Here is a 21,994-nt window from a genome sequence, read left to right as displayed (position 1 = left end):
AGGTCAGGAGTTCAAGACCACTTTGGCCCACGTAAACCCCGTCTCTACTAAAAATACAAAAGTTAGCTGGGCTTGGTGGCGCATGCCTGTGATCAGCTAATTCAGGAGGCTGAGGCAGGAGAATCACTTGAACCTGGGAGGAAGAGGTTGCAGTGAGCCAAGACTGCACCACTGCGCTCCAGCCTAGGTGACAGAATGAGACACCATCTCTAAATAAATAAATAAAGAGTAAAGAAAGCTTTTATCTTTGTGTCCTAAATGCCCTTCTAGAATGTTCTTTGTACTTTTTCTCAGGCTGCGCTCTGCCTGGATTCCTCTCCCCAGGCTGTCTGCCCAGTACAACACTCTGGCTATTACTTTGCCAGCATCACCTCCTCCAGGATGCCTTCCTTAACAATGTAGTCCACCACGCTGCCCTACGTCAAAGCCCTGAGCACACCATGTACGCCGTTCCCAGCACCCATGACTATTTGCATGTAAATGTCCACCGTCCCTTTCTTCAGACTACCCTGGCGCGGGGCAAAAGTAGGGGCTGGAGGAAGGGGAAGTTGCAGAATCTTCAGCGACAAACTGGCTCCCTGCCCGCCTCAGTCTGGGATTGGAGCTAGACACTGCCACCTGCTGGCAGTAAGTGGAATGGCTGACAAGATGGGGTTGGGAGGAAGGAGACTCCTGGAAACAGTCCAGGTCCACTTTGGCTTTTCTGAAGGCATAATGGCATAAGGTCTAGCTGGACGGAGGGCTTGTCTTAGGGGCCTGATGGTTCTGGGTGACAGCTGGGCTGGAACAGGAAGGAGGAACTGAACGTTGATGGAACAGCTGCTCAGGACACATGGTGCAGCCCTGTGGGGTTGCTGAGACCTCAGTCCAGACCCTGGGCTCAAGCCAGACCAGCAGAGGGGCCCACCTTGTTACCATGGGGATCAGGGCTGTGTCCATACAGCTGGGGAGATGACCCTCCACCCGTGTGAAGACCTCCAGGGAGGAGGGAGCAGCCTCAGAGCCAAGCGTCCACCCACGTCCCCCTTTTCTGGAACAACTTGTTTTGCTCTAAAGCCTGGGACTTTGACCCAGGAGGTATGTTTTCCTCCTGTTGGTCACCTGATGTCCTTCCTGCTCATCCTCCTCCCCCGCCACTCCCAAAGCACAGTCCGGGGCATCCTTTTCTTTCCCCGGGCTTTTCAGGGAAGGGGGGTACTAGGGTGAGGAAGGCAGAACCTGGGACTTGAGGGCTGGTGGCACTGGTTGGAGGGGGTGGCAAGACTGTGGCCCCCCACCCTCCTTTTCTTAAATCTCTCCTTGTTTGGCTCCTGGGACACCCCACTTTTCTGGGATTTCTTCCTCCTGCTTCCTCTTGCCCTTCTTCCTTTGAAAGACCTTTATGTGTTGGGGCTATGTCCCCTCCTTTCTCTGCTCTCCTCTCGAAACACACCCTATCCCTGCCACACACACTGGGGAGACCATGAGATCCCAGGCCTCAGTTACCACCCCTGTGCCTTAGATGGCTCCCAGATTCTTCACCCCAGACCCAGGGATTCTGCAGCCTTCCAGATGTGTCCCTCTGGAAAGTCCACGGGCATTGCAAGCATAATACCTCGAAACCTATAGCTCATTAATCCTCCTACCCCAAAACTTGCTCTGGCCTCTTCTGAGGTACCGGCATCTACCCAGCTGCCTACACCAGAAACCTGGGAGTCACCTGCACCCCTGCCTCCTGCCTGCACCCACTCCTGGCTAGGCACTGTGTTCCAGCAACCACACCCTGGTTTCTCTGCCATCTCAACGGGGCTCAAATCTGTTCCCACAGCCACTCCCTGCCCAGGCCCAGGTACTGGTGTTGTGGCCACTGTATCAGATCCGCCGGCTCCTCGTCTCTAGGAACTGAACATTGATGTAACAGCTGCTCAGGACACATGATGCAGCCCTGTGGGGCTGCTGTTACCTCAGTCCAGTCCCTGGGCCCAAGCCAGACCAGTAGAGGAGCCCACCTTGTTACCATGGGGATCAGGGCTGTGTCCATACAGCTGGGGAGCTGGGGAGCGGGGGAGTTGGGGAGCCATCAACATTCAATTCCTCCTTCCTGTTCCCAGTTCCAGTTCCCTGGAGATGGGGAGCTCCACACTGCTTGGAGAGGTGTTTTCTCAGACGCAAAACTGATCATGTGACTCTTCTCCTTAAAATTCTTGGAGAAGGCACTAGTAGATGTTTGTTAAATTCAGCCCCATTCCTTACATTCCAATCAGTGATTCTCTGGCTGTTCATTAACATGCACAGTGCTTACTCCAGTCTGTGCTAGAAGATTCTGAGGGCACCAAGTTGGGGCAGGGAGGGAAGACAGGATATACAGGTATGGGAGGCATCACTCAAGCAGAGTTCCCCTAGATCACCTTGAGACACCCCATCTTTGAATGGCAATGGGCTTGACTGCACACACATGTGAACACACCCACACCCACACACATGCACACAAAATTATGCATACACACATACACACCCATACACACACATATACATACACACCCCCCCACACATACACACACACCCATACACACACATACACATACACACACCCACACATACACATACACATACACATACACACACCCCCAAACCCATACACACACACATACACACCCACAGATACACATACATACCCATACACACATATACATACACACCCCACACATACACACACACACACACACATACACACATTCACATACACCCGTACACACACACCCATACACATACACACATACACACCCCCCCAGACACAGGAAGCAGGCCTGAGGCATGATGTCCAAGTGCTCCCGCTGGCAGAATCGGCCTGCCATAGGAAGGGCTGCCCAGGAGGTCTGATGAATAGGGGTTTTTTGGCTTCAGGGCAGAGAGGCTGTGGAGGGGCCTTCTGCTCAGGTGCTGGCTCCTGGGGACCTTCCATCTCTGATGAGACTTTGTTCTAGTTGGCCCACTCCTTTCTAGGGAGTCAGCATCTCAGCTTCCCATACTGCTGGGGTGGGGGTTGGGGCAAGGAGACCAGCATGACCCTTGGTCAGGGGCCTGCACAGGAACTCGGGCCATTCTCAGTTCCCGAACTGGAGTCCAGGTGGATACCATGTGATCCTGGGGAGACTTTGGCTCTCTGGAGGACTCTGGCTCCAGGGTCCCCCTGTTCCAGGGGCTGTGGGTGCCTTCCTCAATGCTGCTTTTGGCTATGAAGGTGGCAGGCCCAGGGCTTCTGGGTCTCAGATGGCCCGCCACCTGTGGTGTCCGTCCTTTCCCCCCACAGCAGGCTGTGTTTGCCCATTCTCTCCTCTGCCATAGGTGGAGATGGATCCGAAGTTGGGTGTTGAAGCCTTTGACCAAGCCGGGACCTTGTTTTAAGGCCCTGCCAAGTTTCCAGGGACCACATCTGGGGCCAAGAGGAACAGCTGAACTGGTCTAGGTCAGCTGGGCTGGGCTGGGGCTTGGGCATGGAGTATGAAAGCTGGCAACTGGGACCTTCAGACCTTCTATTGAGATCTCTGCAGGAGGGGGTGGAATTAGGAGGCTACTGGGCTGGGCCAGGGGTGGAAGGCACTGAAGCTGTGGTGTGTCCCAGCATTAGAGTCCCAGAGTTTGGCTTGGAGGGGCAGGGGCAGGTGAGGGGGAGAACAGGAAATAGGCCAGGCTCTGTGGGGAGTCTGGCAGCTTTGAGCCTTCTCTGGGCTTCTGGGGTTTTCCCCAGGCTCTGGAGCCAGCCAGCACATTTCTTAATCCCACTGTCAGCCTTCCAAGAAGCCCCGCCCACTGGGCTCCGTCAAGGCAGGAGCGGCTGTGTGGCACCCCTTTCCCTAGAGCCCAGCTCCATTGCCAGGAAAAGGGAGTGCAGGGCGTGGAGATGAGGGGCTGGGACTCTCCCGCATCTGCTTGGTCCTAATACCCACCTTCTTCACTGGCCCTGGGAAGATGACCTCGAATGCCAGTGCAAGTGGGCTGGGCACCGGCCAGGGGAGGCCCGGCTTGGCAGCTCATTACCATGGGAGGGAGGGCAGGTTCTTTCTGCCGCCTGTCTTCATTTCTCCTCCCGCCCTCTCCTTCCTCCTTCCTAGCTCCTCTCCTCCAGGACCAGACTGAGCCCAGGCTGATTTCAGGTGGACACCAACAGACCCCACAGCAGCTCCAGGAGCCCAGACACCGGCGGCCAGAAGCAGGCTAGGAGCTGCTGCAGCCATGTCGGCCCTCAGCCTGCTCATTCTGGGCCTGCTCACGGCAGTGACACCTGCCAGCTGTCAGCAAGGTAGCGCAGGAGGAGAGGGCTGGGCACGGGAGACCCAGGGGTGGATGGGGCAGTGTTCTGACCTCTCCCCATGACTTGATACAGTTTGGAGGGGGATCAGGGACTGGGCTAGCTGAAAGATCATCCCAAGGCAGAGACCTCTGAACCAAGTCTCTGCCTGCCACTTGTTTTCAACGAGTGAAAAGTGGGAGCGGCAGGGAAATGTTGGTTCTAGGATCTGGGGGAGGAGCAGGAGTTGAGGCCCAAGCCCCAAGTGTAGGCATTGCCCTGGGGATGGCTGCAGGGCCGCCAGGGATACAAGGGGGGGTGAGAGTGGGGCCCAAGCACCCCTCAAAGGCGGGCTTGCTCCAAGGGAGGGGCAGTTCTGCCAGGGCTTTGTGCATGGCTTTGACCCAAGTCCTAATTGTCTCGGCTTTTTGGACTTGGGTAGGGAACAGTGCCCAGTGTGACTGTCCCAAATATCTGAGCTCTTCATCCTACTCTGCCTGAATTGATGTGTGACTTTGAGCAAATCACTGCCCCTTTCTGAGACTCAGCTTTCTCACCCATAAAATGAAAACAATAGACCCCACCCTGGGGCTGCTGCCAGGTCAGGGGTGTAGGAGGGCTTTGCGCCTGGCGAAGCAACACACACAAGCTGTGGCTTTCATTCTACACTCTCAGGCTGCGTCTGCAGTCAAAGTCTGGGGACTCTGCAGGAGTCTTGGTCCAGAGGGGACTGGCAAAGATGCTTCCAGAGCTCCCCTCCCACCCCACCTTGAGCTCTCATGTGTGTCTGCTTCAACTCTGTCTCCCAGGTCTTGGAAGCCCTCTGGGGAACTGCAGACCAGAGAGATAGAGTAACTCACACGAGTTACACAGCAGGGCAAGAAAGGACAGGGCTCAGACCATCTTTCTCCTGCCCCAGGCGCTGCCCCTTGCTGTATGTGCTAACCCCACATGGAGGAGGCACAGGGACTGTGGTCCCTGGGATGACTGGAGGGAATTAGCTGCAGGGTCTAGGAGGAAACAGGGAGAGGCCTCTGAGGGTTACGCCCTAACTCCCCAAGCTTGAGCAACCACCGACCTGAGGAAGCAGTCCGAATCCCAAGGGAAACAGTGACTCCCAAACACTGCTGTTTGGCAGGTGTGGAACTGAGGGCAACCACACTGTGTGTCTTCTGCTTCCCCTGGAGATAAGTGAGGTCTGACCTTGCTATGGGCCAGAGAGTTCCTAGCCTCCTTCCTTCTTCCCAGAATCTGCCAGGCTCAGAGAAAAGGTCAGGTCTCCACTGCAGCAGGAGAGCTTTTGGTGGACTCAAAGGAGGACTTTTGGGTGGGAGTGAGCCAGAGTAAGGTTTCTGATGCCCAGCCTGGGTCCCTTAAAATATAGGGATGCAAGTATTCTGGCCTGGAGGTGGGGCCCCTCTGAAGGCTCCTGCTGACCTGTGTTTTGTCCTGGGACGTCTCCCCGACAAGGGTTTTTTCTCTTCAGGGCTGAGCTCCCTCAGGCTCATGGAGTGCAGTGACGTCAGGGAAGAGGAAAGTCCTTTGGGGCAGCAGTGGCACGAGGGCAGGGACTTCAGGGAAATCTTGAGGGTCTGTGTTGGTGTCAAGGGTCAAAAAGCAGAGAAGGACCTGGGTGCATCGGCTCATGCCTGTAATCCCAGCACTTTGGGAGGCTTAGGCAGAAGGACTGCCTGAGCCGAGAAGTGTAAGACCAGCCTGGACAACATAGTAAGACCCTGTCTCTATTAAAAAATTTAAAAAAAGCAGAGAAGGATGCATGATTGGGCCTTGACCTAATCTCTGGCCCTAGTCCCTGGGCACCCAGCTGGGGGAACCAAAAGAGGTTCAGGTTTTGAGGCTTCTTTCCTGGCCCCCAAGACCCAGATGCCCCAGCCGAGTAGCCTGCTGTCTCTACTCACAACACCTTTCCTACCGCCAGAGAAACCTCTTGCTACAGAACAGGATCTTCCAGATGTCAGACCAGTCATGTCAGTTCTGGGTCCTCCTCAGCTTTCTGGGAGCCACTCCCAGATGCAAGGCCTAGGCCAGCTGTCCAGGGGGCTGCCCTTTGGTCCCTGGGGCCCAGGCACTCCCTGGGGTGTTGAGGAACATTAAGTTTACCTGCCCCCATGGTTCCCTTGTGGAAGATACTTTTAGTTTATAATTAGTGGTAGGCGGGTAACAGCTGCCTACTTGGTATATTCTTGAGTTATATGTATATGTAGAATACCTGTGTATTAATGAGAATCACCTGTCAAAGAGTAAATAAATACGTGAATGAAAATCTGCTCAGGGCCTTCACTCTGGAGAGCTGTCAGCCCCGCAGGCTCTCAGGCTGTTGGTCCGCAGATAGATCCACTCTGTTGTGCTATCTGGGAGTCTCCGCACAAGCTGGTTTCTGGGTACTGGGGGGCCCTGCATGTGACCTGCCTGGGGCAGGGAAGAGGCTCTGGGCCATCTAGATCTCAGATACAGCACTCTGAGGCCTGTTCCCTCCTGGGCTCCTCTCTCCTTCCAACTCCCTCCTCTCCGAGCCTCTGCTATTCCTCCAACTCCCTCCTTTTCCTAAGCTAAGTGGAGCTCAAGATGTTTAAGTGGGTCAGAGGGGCCACATCCCACCCCTGCCTCCCCAGAATGTCTCCTTGGTCCTGGCAGCTGGCTGAGGGCCTTCAGCACAGGTGGAGCCCTTGGGAAGTGAGTCCCCTTGCTCTCCTGCACATGTGGCCCCACTGTGGCCCCATCTGCTACAGCTCCCCTCCCCGTTTTAGGCCTGGGGAAGCTTCAGCCCTGGATGCAGGGCCTCATCGCAGTGGCCGTGTTCCTGGTCCTCGTTGCAATCGCCTTTGCAGTCAACCACTTCTGGTGCCAGGAAGAGCCGTGAGTGCTGCCCGAGGGCCCCTGAGCTGGCAGGGTGGGCCCAGGACCACTGCTCTTGCTCTAGTAGCAGTGAGAAAGGGCCTCAGAAACCCTGTGTTTAATCCTCCCCCATGTGGAAGAGAAACTGAGGCTCAAGGTCACAGGGTAGGCTGGTGACGGTTGGCATGAGAGCCTCAGCTTGCTGGCTTCCAGACCTGGGCTCTGTGGCCCCCCAGCTCTGGCGCCCACTCCCTGTGAACTTTGGGGAAACGGCTTCTCTTCTTGGAGTCTTGGTGTTTCTGTAGAGCCAGGATAGCAGCCCAGCCTGTGATGGGCACTGTGAGAATCTCTGGAAGGGGCGGTTCCTCCTTCTGCAGGGTCAGCGGTGCAGAGGGGCCGTGGGACAGATGCGCCTTCTGTCCTCATAAGCTCACAGACTGGAGTGACCTGTCAGAGTTCAAGAGTTGCTGCTGAGGGAGAGCGCAGAGGACACTGCAGGGCCTGACCTGTGTCGGGTGGCCAGAGAAGGCTTCCCCATTGCACATTTATCCTGAAACCTGAAGAATGAGGAGGAGTTGCTACCAGGATAGAGTAGCGTGGCAAGCGCCCTGCGGTGGAGGGAAGAGTACACCCAGGTCCTGAGTTAGGGGCGTGGCACCAGGGCTGCTGGATACAGACGCACACAGGTGGAGAGTGGGTGGGCTGAAATCCAGCCCACTCTTTGCTCACCAGGTCACGACCCTCAGGCAAGGCTTCCTCTGTCCCCAGGGACAGTTTTTCCCAGCTCTCACAAAGGTGGCCTGGTGGCTTGGGTGCTAGCTTCATGCAGGGCTGCGGAGGAAACCCCAGTGGCTCAGTGAGTGGAAAAGGGGATGGAGACACCCATCCCTGGTGATGAGGCTGGGGAGGGGGCAGACCCAGGCCAACCCGGATCTTGCATAGCAATGACCTGTGCTTTGGGCTTTTGGGCTTTACCTTAGTGAGTAGGAATCCAGTCACAAGTTGTTTTTTTTTTTTTTTTTTTTAAAGACAGAGTCTCATTCTGTTGCCCAGGCTGGAGTGTAGTAACACAATCTAGGCTTACTGCAACCTCCGCCTCCCGGGTTCAAGTGATTCTCCTGCCTCAGCCTCCTGAGTAGCTGGGATAACAGGTGCCTGCCACCATGCCTGGCTAATTTTTGTATTTTTGATGGAGACAGGGTTTCACCATGTTGGTCAGGCTGGTCTCAAACTCCTGACCTCATGATCCACCTACCTCCCAAAGTGCTGAGATTATAGGCATGAGCCACTGTGCCCTGCGTCTGGTGAGCAGTTTTTAAGCCAGTTTCAGGATGAGATACAGCCTTAGCAGAGTGACCCTCGCTGCCTCATGGCGGATGCACAGCAGTGGTGGGGGAGTCTCCAGTCTGCAGACCTAGAGAGCGGTGAGGGGGTGAACGTGAGGTCAGGAGGGGGTCTGGATCGTAGAGGTGGCAGAGGATGGAGAGAAGAGATGGGTCTGAGCACTGTCTAGGAGGTGGGCACCCTGGGAGTTGGTGGTCAGAGACAGCAGCAGGCCCAAGGGGAGAAAGGCAGGGATGGTGGCTAAGTTTCTCACTGGGGATCACCCACCCGGCCCAGAACACAGGAGGATGAGTAGATGTAGGGGCAGCTGCTGAGTTTAACTGGGGACATATTAAGTCTGGGGTGCCTGTGGGCTGTCTAAGGAAGTGAGCGGGTGTTGGGGTCCCCGTGACCCTCATGGGAGCAGCTTCTGGGAGGCTTCAGGGAGAGCCCACACTGTTGGGGTTTAAACTTGAGTAAGAGGTGAGGGGCTTTCTGTTGGAAGGTCTTCAGCTGGGCTTTCTCCACCTGACCCAGCTCTGCCTGAAGCGCCGCCAACTACGTCTGTGTCCACTGCCCAAGGCACGACCTGGGGAAATTTGGGGCAGATAGTGTATCCTGCAGAGGCTGCTGGAGGCCAAGCTGAGGGCAGCTGGGACAGAGAGAGGCCTTGGACTCAGGATAAGTCTTTTGCAAATATTTGGCCTCCCACCATGGAGTAGGGAGAAAGTGTGGGGCCCCACGGGTGGGATCAGAAGCAGTGGCTGACAGGCCCTGCTGGACACAGCTGCTCTTTGGGCTTGTGAGAACTGGGACCCAGAATGGTGTCTACTCAGAAGAGGGGGGGCCCCCCTGAGGATCACCACTGATGAGCTCCGTCACCAGGGAGCCTGTGCACATGGTCCTGACGGTGGGAAACAAGGCAGATGGAGTCCTGGCGGGAACGGATGGAAGGTACTCCTCAATGGCGGCCAACTTCAGGTGAGGTGCAGTGCAGGGCTCACCTGGGACCCTGTGCTCCCAGGGTCTAAGAGAACCTCAAGATGGGTGCTGTGGGGGGAGGTGATGGGGGAGGATGGGGACTCACATGGGCAAAAGCTAGTGAGACAATGGGGCTTTGTGAGGATTGCAGGGCTCTGTGGGGGAAATGCAGCCTCTGTGTGGGGCAGGGGTTCCAGGAGGGGATGGAGACTTGGGAAGGTAGGATTCAGTGTAAGAGTGGGAACTCACAGGGCAGTGGGTACCATGGGGACACACAGTTCAATGGAGGAAGGGACAAATGAGTGAGGGGACTTAATGAGGGGAGAGCTCAGTAGAGGATGCAGCTCAGTGGGGGATGGGTTTAGTAGGGGATGGGTTCAGTGGGAGATGGAGCTTGGTGGGGGATGGAGCTCAGTGGGGGATGGGTTCAGTGGGGGATGGAGCTTAGTGGGGGATGGGTTCAGTGGGGGATGGGTTCAGTGGGGGATGGGTTCAGTGGGAGATGGAGTTTAGTGGGGGATGGAGCTCAGTGGGGAATGGGTTCAGTGGGGGATGGGCTTGGTGGACGATGGGCTTGGAGGGGCTGGGCTCAGTGGGGGATGGGCTCGGTGGAGGATGGGCTCAGTAGGGGCCCTGTGGTGGAGCAGCCCACAGGGGGAGGGAGATAGGTGTAGGGAGGGGACGCTGAGAGGCCTCCAGTCTCAGGTGCATAAGCCCAGTTGTGGTCAGGAGAATCCCCTTCTGGGAGTCAAGTATTTATCCTGGAAGCTATTACCGTCACAAATGCAGGATGGGGTAGGGAGGGGGATAGAATGGGAGGAGCGATGACCCACCAGGCCCATGCCTTCTTCTTTCAGGTCCAGTGAGCATGAGAATGCCTATGAGAATGTTCCCGAGGAGGAAGGCAAGGTCCGAAGCACCCCGATGTAACCTTGCCTGTGGCCCCAACCCCAAGACTTCCAGGCACCTAGGATGGATGCCGAGTGCTACCACCTAAGCCCCTCCTTCTCTTTGTGGAATCTGCAATAGCGGGCCAGCTTCCTCCAACCCCATGCCAGCCCTACCCTCCCTTGAAGTATAGCCAGTCAAGGCTGGAGCTCAGACCGTGTCTAGGTTGGGGCTGGGCTGTGTCTGGCATCTCCCACTCAGCCCAGGAGAGCCTTCTGAAGAGGACAGTCAGTTCAGCACCTCCCATCCTCTCACACGTCCTTCCCCATAACTGTGGAAGTGGCCCTTATTTCTGTGAAATAAAGACTTTTTGTATTTCTGAGCTGAGGCTCAGCGGTGGCCCTTCAGGCTTCCGGTGAGTCTCCATCTTGCTTTCTGAATCATGATATTTGCCTCCTGACTCTGTCACAGTGGCTTTGGGAGATTTTTCAGGAAGCCCCTGTGCCCACAGGATGGCTGGACCGAGGGGGCCCAGGCTGGAAAAGTGCTGAGACTCTGTGTCCAGGGTGAGGGTAAGAGAGGGTTGGTGTCTTTTCTGGTGTTTTGAGAGTGAAGCATTCTCCAATGGGAATGTCTGATGACATGTGGGAGAATTGGGAGGTGGGGAGACCAGGACAGGTGAGCCCATTGCTTCCAGTGGGGTGATTCTTGTCCCCTCAAACCAAACCCTTTCTTTGACCAGAGCAGCCAGGCAGGTAAGGCTGATCAGCACTAGGGGCACCCAGCTCACATGAGGGTCTGCCCAGGGAAGGGCAGACCCTGATGTGAGCTGCGGGCCCCTAGTGCTCATCAGTTTCATGTATGTAGGGAAGGAAGAGGCTGTCTGAGGCCCCTGGGCTGGGGAGCTCACCCCCTCTACCCTTGCTCCAGGTAGCCCTGTTCCTGCAAGTCCCTACCACCGAAGCACCCTTCATTGCCTTCATCCCTGAGACTCTGGGCTTTTCCTTTCACAGCCCTGCTCACCCTCTGCCTCTGTGCTGGAGGCGTCACAGTGGGTTCACACAGATCTAGCTCTGTCTCCCTCCCATATCCCTTCTGTGCTGGGCTTTGGCATAGGAAGTGTCAGGAAGAAGTCTTGGGTTGAGACTCAGGAAGCCCAGATCTGAGTCCTGGGTCCACACAGAGGACAGCTTGCTGTGTGAGCTTGGGAAAGCTGGTGTCCTCTCTGAGCTAAGCTTTATCTCGGGAGAAGATTTGGCCAGTCTTACCGCAGAGCTAGAGGAGAGCCCAGTCCTCGCCTATGCCTGCCCCGCCCAATGCCCAGTCCTGGGGTGGGAGTGGGGGCGGGGCAGGAGGATCAGGAAACTGGGTCCTCTAGGAGAGGGAGAGAGGGGAGGTATGCCTTGCCCAGCTGGCTGAACCTGGAGGCCCCTCACCTCTGTGACTATTGGCCTTATGGGAACAGCTTCTGTCTCTATTTGGGGTGATAACCTGAGACAGACTCACCCAGGAGAATTCCCAGATCCAGAGATGTGGGGCCAGAGGGTGGGAGGTCGCCCACCTTGTCCCAAAGCTCTCCCTCTGCCGCTTGTTTCAGCCTGTCACAGCCTCACGTCATGGACATTCTTTTTTTCTTTTTAAAGAAAATGCATTTTTACTCCATATTTAAATATACAGACTTTCTAGTAACTTATACATTTCTATTATAATAATAAATTGATACTTTGAGCCAAGAAAACAATATAGCTGAAAATTCATTTGTACCTTTTGGTTAGGGGTGTTTCACATTTATGCATAATTTTGCTTTTATAAAAGATGATTGTTACAATCAGGTATACAACCACTTAGTTATGCCTAAGTTCTGTCTCTTAAAATACGTTCTTTTAGAGACTCCATTTAATCATCTGCTTCTTCCCTTCAGTTTTCTCCAAACAGCGGCAGAAGTACTATTTGATGGACGGAATAAGGAGAATTATTTTTGACCACACCCAGATCATCCTGATATATCTACAGTGTAGTCCTGGCCACCAGGGAGCTCCACTCTAGCCTGTGAAGTGCGTCTGCTTTAGAAAGTAACAATGAGGTGGTAACTAACAATGGTGCTAGTTGTTACCAACAAGTAACAACTTTAGGTATTTTTGTTTGGGGTTTTGCAGTTTAGGTGCATCCAAAATTTCTTCATAGTCTGCACTCATTCCCTTTGCCCAGCGATCAACTGTGACTATTCAATCTGAATTCTGACTTTCAGGGCAATCTTTCTTTAAATGTCCCACAGAGCCACGAAGTTTGCATCAGCATAGAGTCCTTTGGGATTATCTGGACAAGATCTAGACAGGTGCCCCCTTTCTCCACAAACAAAACGTTTTGCAAAAGGACATTTGCCAAGAGCCGGGTCTGCTTTAGCCTTTCCCTTGGTTATTTCGTGCTCTGTGGACCAACACCTGTCACATATTCCAGTGTCCGTGTCTTGACTGTCTCAGGCGGCAGGGCAATCTGCAATTCCAGGACCAGGTTTTCTACAAAGGAAACACACTGTCGTGTTTTTCTTTGCCGCTTGTCTTTTTAATCTTCTTCCTTCAGGTCGACTGTCTTTCTTTAAAGCAACTGCAATTTCTTTCCTTACTTCCTCACTGTCTGTTGCTATATAATTTGTCCATTGTGACCCATCTGTGAATCTGTCTTAGGTATTCCGCGAATCCATCCACATCTTTGTATCTTCATTTAAGTACTCTTTTTTCTTTTTGTTCTTTTTATGTTTTGCTTGGGGTGCAGTGACGCTATCTTGGCTCAGTGCAACCTCCGCCTCCCTGGTTCAGGCAATTCTCCTGCCTCTGCCTCCAGAGTAGCTGGAAACAGGAGCCCACCACCACGCTCAGCTAATTTTTTGTATTTTTAGTAGAGACGAGGTTTCACTATGTTGTCCACACTGGTCTCAATCTCCTGACCTTGTGATCCACCCACCTCAGCCTCCCAAAGTGCTGGGATCACAGACATGAGCCACCGAGCCCGGCCAGGGTCACTCATTTTTAAGGGATAGCCTATTGGCTTCAAGTTGTTTACCCTTTGGTAGGTTTTGGCTTGCTTCCTCAAAGAATCCCTTCTTCATGTCCTCCCATGATGTTGCAGGAAAGGGTCTCTTGTATTCAGCACTAACTCATAATTTCATCAGAGGAACCTCACTGTGCTGCCCCACAGCTTCTTACTGCACACGGATCTCCCCATGGCCATTCTTATGCTATTCCAAGGCTTCACCAAGTACCACTGAGGAAGACTCGTCTTAAATGGGAACTATCCTCCTTACCTCCTTGGGGTTTAGGATGCAGCCCACAGCAGAGGGAAGAGGCCTGGGGATGGGGGAAGCAGCATCTTTGCTCCAGGCCTCTCCCTGCCTTTTTGTGTGTCTTGAGACAAGTCACCTCCCCTCTCTGGGATTCAGCTTAATGAACTGTGGCTTGTGATTCCTACTCTAGGCTTTTGCTAACCTGACTTTCGGTGACTTATGCCTTTTTATCCCACCTCTGCCAGTTTAAACTCTGCCCATTCTTTTTTCTTGACCCAATGGAGGTTTCTCTTCTTCTGGGAAGTCTTCCTTGATTAGACCAGAGAGCAAAGCCAGGCCACCAGCCAGCCTGGCTTCTCCACTCACTGAAGGAGACAGAGGTTCTTAGAGGGTCAGGCCTCTGCTAAGGCACAAACAGCCCCCTCTTTCTTTCCCACCTCCTGGAGGGAAGCTTCTGGCTGCCAGATCTGATTCTCCTTGGGGAGGCTACATTTCCTCCCAATTCTGCCCTCAGTTGTCCCTGGGGGGTGGGAGTGGGTTTGAGCCTGCCAGGGTGGGAAGGCAGAGCCACCATCCCTGTCTCCCTGCAGCAAGTGGAGCCCAGCCCCTCACACCTGCGAGCTTTTGCCAGGAGAAACCTGCTTCTTCCTGGACTCACTGAGCTCCCCAGGAGCTGTCTGGGGCCTCTCTAAGAGCCTCCTTGGCCCACTTCTCATTCTGTCTTGGTCAATACGGGCAGGTCTAGGACAGTAGGACCCCGGGGGGCTCCTGCAGGGGCTGGGCCGGCACTGACCTTACAGCCCCTCACCCTTACCCTGTGTTCCTTCTCTGACGGGGAGGGGGCTGGGGGGCGGGTGCTGGGAGCAGGGAGCTGCCGGCCTCAGAACCGCTGAGACCCCCCAATCCTTATCACTCATTCCCACCTGCCAGCCTGGCCAGATCGGGGAGGGAAAGGAGGCTGGGCCCGGGCCAGGGCGGCGTTTAATGACCCTCCGGGGGCCTAATCTCAGACTGGCAGCCACGGAGTGGCTCAGGCGCGCTCCTGGAGAAGGCTGATAACGCACCAGCTGGGCCCCCGCCGTCTATCGCTGCACAGCCAGCCCCCAGGGGCCGCCTCCGAGGGCCAGGGGAGGGGGAGCCTCTGGACTAGGGCGGGGCTGGAGGCGAGCTCTCCGCCCCCAACCCTGGAGGAGGGGATCCCGAGCTCCTCGAGAGTCAAAGGGAGAGACCCAGTCTGTCAGAGGGGTGGGCTGGACCCGGTCGGAACCCCTCAGACGGCTGCACTCCTCTCTCTTTCCTGCTCTCCTCCCTACTTTTTCTCCCCACGTAGGACCTCTCCCGCCCAGGCCTGGCTCCTCTTTGTCTCTCCCAGCCTCCATCCATCTCTGTCTCCCTGTTTCTCAGTCTCTCCGCCTCTGTTTTTGTCCCATCTTCTGCCCCTCTCTATCCTGTCTCCCCTTCTCCTCCACCACCTGAGCTCAGCCCTCCCTCCTCTTTCTCCCTTGCATCTCTTTTCAGTTTCCAGCTGGTTCTCCTGGTTGTCCCTTCCCAGCTGTCCCCTGCCTCCCAAACTCCCTTGATGTCAGCGCTTGTCCCGTGGCAGTTCCCACGATCTCATTGGTCTCACTTCTGTGTGCGGCATCATGTCCCCGTGGTCCCTTCCACCAGCTCTCTGCCAGGACCGCAGGCTGCCCCAAGCCCTGGCTCTAGGATCAGGATGTCCTCTTACTGTTGAGGACATTTTTGCTCTTCCTGCTTCCTGGAACAGGGCTTGTACCTTGTTTTCTGCTCTCCCACCTTTAACATGTAAGTTTCATAGGGTTACATTATAAGTTATACTCAAACTCAGGCTTTTCTCAGGAGAAAAAAGCCTCCACCCCGCAACTGCACAGTTGAAGGGAGACTTCAGCACTGCTCACTCCAGTTAGACTTGAAGAGGAACTTCCAGCCAGGAGTTGGCTTTGAAAACAGGCTGTGGAGTTTCATCTCCAGAGTACCAGGTGGTCAAGGGGGGTTTCAGGATTACTGCCCTCACACTCAGAGTGACATGTGCAGAAATACTATCTCTTTAATTGTGCTTCAAGGAGCCATCAGATCAGGACTATTGCTGGACAGAGCCTCTTCCCCTTAGCCTAGGGTAGTAAAGGTGGGGGCTGAGGTGCTGGGGGTGGGGCCAGAGTCACACACAGTCTGCTCTGGCCTCTGCCCAACTTCACAGGAAAGTCAGGTGGCTGGGGCCATCAGAACTTGCTCTGGTACCAGGGTGGAGGCACCTGCCTTCCATCTAGACTTGGCTTGGAGGTCTTGACTCCCCAGCTTGGCTCTCCTCTGGTTCCCCACCTCGCCCCCCACCCCCCGCCCCCCCAGTCAGTGCCGACGGTGATGCCGATTGGTTCAAATTCCAGACCTGCGCCTCACTGCCTGTGGGATCGATCCTCTAGCCTTTCGGATCCTCCATTCCCTTGCCAGTAAAATTGGCTCTGTAGTACATTCCCTGCGGGGCTGCTGGGCGAAAACAGAGGACATCGGTGTTATTACGGGTACTGAGACTTGCCAGAAAGCCCTCTATGATCAGCGTAGATGCCATTTCTTCCCAGAGGCTCCTTATCCCACCCCTGGGTTCAGCACTTGCTCTGGGCAACTCCAGCCCCATCACCTGCCTCTCTTTGCACCCGCCCCACCTGCCCCACTCACCCCACCCCACCCCAGCGTGCTGTTTACTTGTCTGCCCCGGGTCTGGGAGCTCCTCAAGGGCAGGAATGGAGTGACAGAGGGAATGAAGTGACTTCCCTCTCTGTGCACCCTGGACAGGGCTGAGCAGGGGAAGGGAAGCCCAAGGAGTGGTGAAGAGCCCGGAAGGAAGAGACCAAACTCCAGCCATCTGTCCAGCGGTGTCTGTTCATACCCCTCCTCCCTGCACGGGCGCAGACACACACATGCGCACATGCTCCCTCTCTTTCTGGTTGAAGGTCCTGGGAGCCTTTCAGAACGCTGCTGCCTGGCTGGCCTTCAGTTTCGGGAGCTGCTCTGTCCGCCCATGGCCTCGGCTGCCACCTGGTGGCTGCACACTCTAAAAAAAGCGTAGATTCAGCAGAGTCTTGAAACTTGAGCTTCAGGCGCGGCTCCTCCCCTTCACACTGCGACCAGAGGCCTTTCCACCGCGTGGTCCCAGGAACCCCTCAGGTCATGCCAGTAACATGCAAGGTCTTCCTGTGCAATACAAGGGCAGTGAGGTCTCCGAGCCCCCTCCTTGTGGCCCCAGTGGCCAAGTCTGCAAACACCTCAGCCTCCCTGCAACTGCTGGCGGGGCCGGCTTGGGCGCTCAGCCATCCTAGTCCTTCAGCAGTGGTCTGGGAGCCCAGTGGCTTCTGCCCTGGACCATTTTTTCCAGGGGTGAGAGATGGCATCATTTCTGGGACCTTGTTCCCTGGAGACCCTGGCCCCCTGATGAAGCAGGACAGAGAGAGATTGAAGAGAGAGAGGGACGGGCTGGGCGGGGGGGGGGGGGGGGGGGGAGGGCGGGGGAGGGACGGGAGACATTAAGTACAAATCCCTGTGTCTACCCTGAGCAAGTTGGAAGACGTGGCATCAGGGGCACTGCCCTGGGCTGTATAGGCAGTGCCTCCACTAATGGGGTCCTGAGACCTGGCGTGGGCCCGTGTCCCTGGAGGGAGGGGTGCCTTCCTCTGATTCAAAGGCATCCTATAGGCTAATGAATGGCACTGAGAATGGCAGGTGCTGGGGACAAGTAGGAGCACGTGTGGGATGAGGATGCGGTGTGGACATGTGGCATTCTGGAGCCTGCAACACTTCTGTGGGGAAGTCCTGGAGGAGGAGTTGAGTGCCTGATGGAGCTCTGAAGCTCAGCTGGGCAGTCGGCAGTTGAGCCAGAGATTTTGCTTTGGATTTGGATGCCCATTGAGAAGTTAAGTGCTCAGGTCGGGGTCAGGCAGCTTGGAAGCAGCATGGCTTGGACACTTGGTACCCTGGGACTGTGGCTAAACCAGCTCGGCTCTTGGAGCTCCAGTTCACTCTAAATTGGGGCAGTAAATGATGTCTACATGATGAGTGGTGTTATGAATGGTAAACATTCACACGATAAATGTAGCCGTGGGAAGTAGAAAGGTTCCTTTTTAAAGTTTCCTTTTCTGTTAAAGAAGATTGCTAATAACTTTGTTAAGCCCTATGCTATGTAGCTGTTAGACATGCCATGCTTACGGGCACGTAGTACATTCTATGTCCTTGTACTTTAACAAAGATATCTGTGCTGGACGTGCTCACCGGCATTCACCAGCTCTCCACTGCTTTTACCTGTTTAGAAAAGTTTTAAGTTGTTAGCCAATAGGGTTTAGTTTAGATTGTGAGGTCTGGCTCCAGCCAGTGGAGATCAGACACAGCAGTAAGGATGACCCCAAATGTGTAAGGGGTCAATTTGTGTGTTTTCCTTTGTTCGTTGTACTCTCATGGCATGATGGCTAGCGAGGGTACCCTTCTTGCAGTCCAGGAAGTAAAAATTGTGTTGATGAAAGCTCTTTTGTCTCAGTGCTAATTTTTCATTGTGGCACCAAACATCTGTTTCCAAAAAAATTTGGAAAATTGCTATTATGATTATTTGTTACAGAGTGAACTGAATTGGATGCAAGACCATGGTGTGTCAGAGCTAGCAAGATCCTTAGGATCATTTAGCCCAGTTTACTAATATTACACCACGGAATTCAAGCCCAAGGAAGGGACAGTACCTGCCTAGGGTCATGTAAAGAGTCGAGTGAGCAGCAAGCTGGAGGCTGTGTGTGGCTGGCAGGTACAGAACGTGCCGGGCCCATCTACCCTCCTGCGTCTCTTGAGGCATCAACACAATGGAGCTGGCCACACTGATTTGTTCCACCCTGCTGAGGCTGGTACAGTTCTGGACATGGACTTTGTAAATGAATAACTGGGCCTTTGGTCAGTTCTGGCTGTGAGCTTGGAGGTATGGGGTGGGATGGTGAGGACAGATGGAGGTAAAGTCAGGAAAGGGTCAGATAGCAGAGGGGAGAGAGAAAAAGGGTAATGCGACAGGCTGGTGGAAGGAAGGAAGCTCCAGGCCCCAAGAGCTAGTGAGCTTTCCTTAAATTCAAACACAATGATGATGGTAGCACTGTTTTCTTTTTAATTTTAATTTAATTTAACTTTAAATTCTAGGCTACATTTCCAAGATGTGTAGGTAAAAATGTACCATAGTCCTTTGCTGCACCTGTTAACCCATCACCTAGGTACTGAGCCCAGCATGCGTTAGCTGTTTATCCTGATGCTCTCCCCATCGGCCCCTGTAGGCCCCAGGGTGTGATGTTCCCCTCCTTGTGTCCACGTGCACTGACTGTTCAGATCCCACTTATAAGTCAGAACATGCAGTGTTTGGTTTCCTGTTCCTGGGTTAGTTTGCTGAGGATAATGGCCTCCAGCTCCATCCATGTTCCTGCAAAGGACATGATCTCGATCCTTTTTATGGCTCATAGTATTCCATGGTACATATGTACCGCATTTTCTTTATCCAATTTATCATTGTTGGGCATCTGGGTTGACTCCATGTCTTTGCTATTGTGAATAGTGCTGCAATGGACATACCCTTGCATGTATCACCATTTATTTATTTATTTATTTATTTGAGACAGAGTCTCACTCTGCCACCCAGACTGGAGTGCAAAGGTGCAATCTGTGCTCACTGTGACTTTGGCCTCCTGGGTTCAAGCAATTCTAATGCCTCAGCGTCTTGAGTAGCTGGGACTACAGGAGCATGCCACCATGACTGGCTAATTTTTTTGTATTTTTAGTAGAGATGGGGTTTCACTATATTAGGTTGGTCTTGAATTCCTGACCTCAGGTGATCAGCCTGCCTGGGCCTCCCAAAGTGCTGGGATTACAGGCATGAGCCACCACACATGACCTCATGTATCTTTATAACTGAATGATTTGTTCCTTTGGTTACACACCCAGTAATGGGATTGCTGGGTCAAATGGTATTTCTGGTTCTAGGTCTTCGAGGAATCACCACAGTGCCTTTCCCAATGGTCGAACTAATTTACATTTGCTGGTGCTGTTTTCTACATTGAAGCTGGGGGCTGCCGTATGGTGTGTAGAACACTTTCTGATCGGTGCCTCACAGTGATCCTATCAGGTGGTCACAACCAAGCCCATGTTTTAGAGGAAAAAATGCAGACTCAGAGAGAGAAAGGTGATTTGCTCAAGGTGGCATAGCCAGCTAGTGGCATTGAACCCTGGCCTTCTGACTTTAAAACTATTGCTAATTCTGCCCCAGCACAGGGTTCTCTTTGGAGTGTGTGTGTGTGTGTGTGTGTGTGTGTGTGTGAGAGAGAGAGAGAGAAAGAGGGGGAGGGGGGGAGAGAGAGAGAGAGAGAGAGAGAGAGAGAGAGAGAGAGAGAGGGAGAAAGATGGGAGATAAAGAAGAAACAGTGCTTGTCTTTGCAGAGCATTCAGTCCATTTGGAAACATGCATGTGGGAAAGTAGGGAGGGACCCTGTCAAGCATCTCGGAGGAGTGGTTGGCATTTTCTCTGTCCACCTCCACCCTTCCCACTCACTACTCAGCACCTGTAACCTCATTGCCCTCTCCAACACTCTGCTGACACTGTGCTCACCAAAGACACTATTGTCCAGCTTCCTATTGAAAGGTATGATGGTCTATCTGATTCTTCTGCTCTCAGTGTAATAGGATAATCACTATTTTCTCTGGGAAGCTTTCCTGACCGCCTGCTCACAGCTCGTCAAGCTCCTATGAGCCTGCAGTCTCACCCTGGTCATGGCGCCCATCTTTCTGAACAAGATGGTGAACTCTGAACTTTGTGAGGCAAAGACCACATACACCTGCTTATTGCAATGTGCATGTATCCTGCATAGGTCTGGAATACAGGAGGTTCCTGAGAGCTATGTGTTGACATGGAGATCTTGTCCCCTGAACTCACATACACTGCTGCCAGTGATGTATCAGCTTCCACATCAGCACCTTCAGCTCCATTGCCTCCTGCACAGCTCCACAGGCACCTCAGGTCCACAGTGGAATTCTTGATCTTTCACCAACTTGAGTCCTTTGTTCCTGTAAGAGGCACCCATTCACCCAGACCAGAGATACAGGAGTCACCCAGAATTCCCCTCTCCTTCAGCCCTACTGTGTTTCATTTTCCAATACATCTCCCTCCACTGCTACTCCCAGTTCCCCCGCTTCAAGCCTCGATCTTGCCTGGATGTTTGCATTCTTACCCCCTTCCTGTTTTAATTCTTACCCCCAAATTTTCCTCTTCACTGCAGCTAGGGAGACTTTTCCTGCCAGAATCCAGCCATTCACACCTGCGACAGGAATCTAAACTCCTCAAGGCAGGTGTCGCTTAGTGGCTATGTGCATGAGCTTGAAGCCAAATTTCCCTGAGTAAATCCCATCCTGCCAATTTTATATTAGTGTAATGTGCCCTAGAAGGGAAATGAGGCCCATCTTATGAGGTTGTGGTGAAGAGTACATTGAGTTAACAGATGTAAAGAAAGCATAGAGTATGCTCAGTGAATGAATGACAGCAGTTGTGAATTTCCTTTCCTTGCCTGCAATATCTCAAGCAGCCACTAGATGACTTTACTTCCTTCTCTCTTTCCAGCGCCGTCAACAGACTACCGCTGGAACTTCTGCCTCTCCTCCCCTCCCTCACCACACATCTCCATGCCCTGTTGTTCATATTTTTCCTTCTGCTAGCCTCACCTTCTTTGGGGCATCTCCCTGACCTCTTTTGCTACCCCTCACCCTCAGCAATTGGAGGGCGGAATGTTCCTAGGACAACTGGCATAGTGCCTGTGTAGAATAAGTAGTCAATGTTTGCTGAATGAATGAATGTGGGTTAGCCAATACCAGCTCAGCCACTTACATCCGTTGCATGAAATTGGGAGAACCACCTAGCCTCCTCAGGCCTCAGGATCTACTTTGTATTTGTGGTGACCATCCAGTGTAAAGTCCTAGCTTAAGACCTAGCATGCTTTAGACCCATGGTTGCCATGCACTGCCACCCACCTGTCAATCATTGCCCATTCCCATTGCCCACTAGCCATTGCCCACTCTATGCTCACCCCTGTAACCTCACCCAGCTGAGGGTATTAAACATAGTTTTATCTCTTCTCAAAGGTCATTCTTTATTTCGTAGGGTAGGGTCTCCAAATAGTCTGCAATTTGGTTAGGGTTTAGATTTAGTTTGCAACCCAGCTGGGTTGGGTGAGCCCAGAGGGTTCCCATCTGCCTGGGAAGCACAAGCCTCCCCCTTCCCTAAACCCCTACCAAGCATTCTGGCTGGCTGTGCTCCTGGTCCTCTTTTTCTCTACTCCAGTTCCTGTCCTGGCTTGGGCTGGGGTAAGGGCACTGGTCCCTGG

At 53.7% G+C, this 21,994-nt stretch overlaps 1 protein-coding gene and 1 pseudogene across 1 annotated transcript; one reads left to right on the top strand and one right to left on the bottom strand.

Moving 5' to 3' along the window:
• Positions 1-4,080: 4,080 nt before the first annotated feature.
• PDZK1IP1 (PDZK1 interacting protein 1) lies at positions 4,081-10,761 on the top strand. The gene is made up of 4 exons (XM_002750791.7): positions 4,081-4,279; positions 7,036-7,144; positions 9,332-9,427; positions 10,285-10,761. The coding sequence occupies exons 1-4, from the start codon at positions 4,213-4,215 to the stop codon at positions 10,355-10,357; spliced, it is 345 nt and encodes a 114-aa protein (XP_002750837.1). The 5' UTR covers positions 4,081-4,212; the 3' UTR covers positions 10,358-10,761.
• A 1,612-nt stretch (positions 10,762-12,373) lies between these two features.
• On the bottom strand, positions 12,374-17,296 carry LOC118143132 (zinc finger CCHC domain-containing protein 9-like; annotated as a pseudogene).
• Between the last annotated feature and the right edge of the window lie 4,698 nt (positions 17,297-21,994).

Source organism: Callithrix jacchus, chromosome 7, assembly GCF_049354715.1.
Source record: "Callithrix jacchus isolate 240 chromosome 7, calJac240_pri, whole genome shotgun sequence".
Classification (NCBI taxonomy): domain Eukaryota; kingdom Metazoa; phylum Chordata; class Mammalia; order Primates; family Cebidae; genus Callithrix; species Callithrix jacchus.
This window is presented reverse-complemented; position numbering and strand designations above follow the sequence as displayed.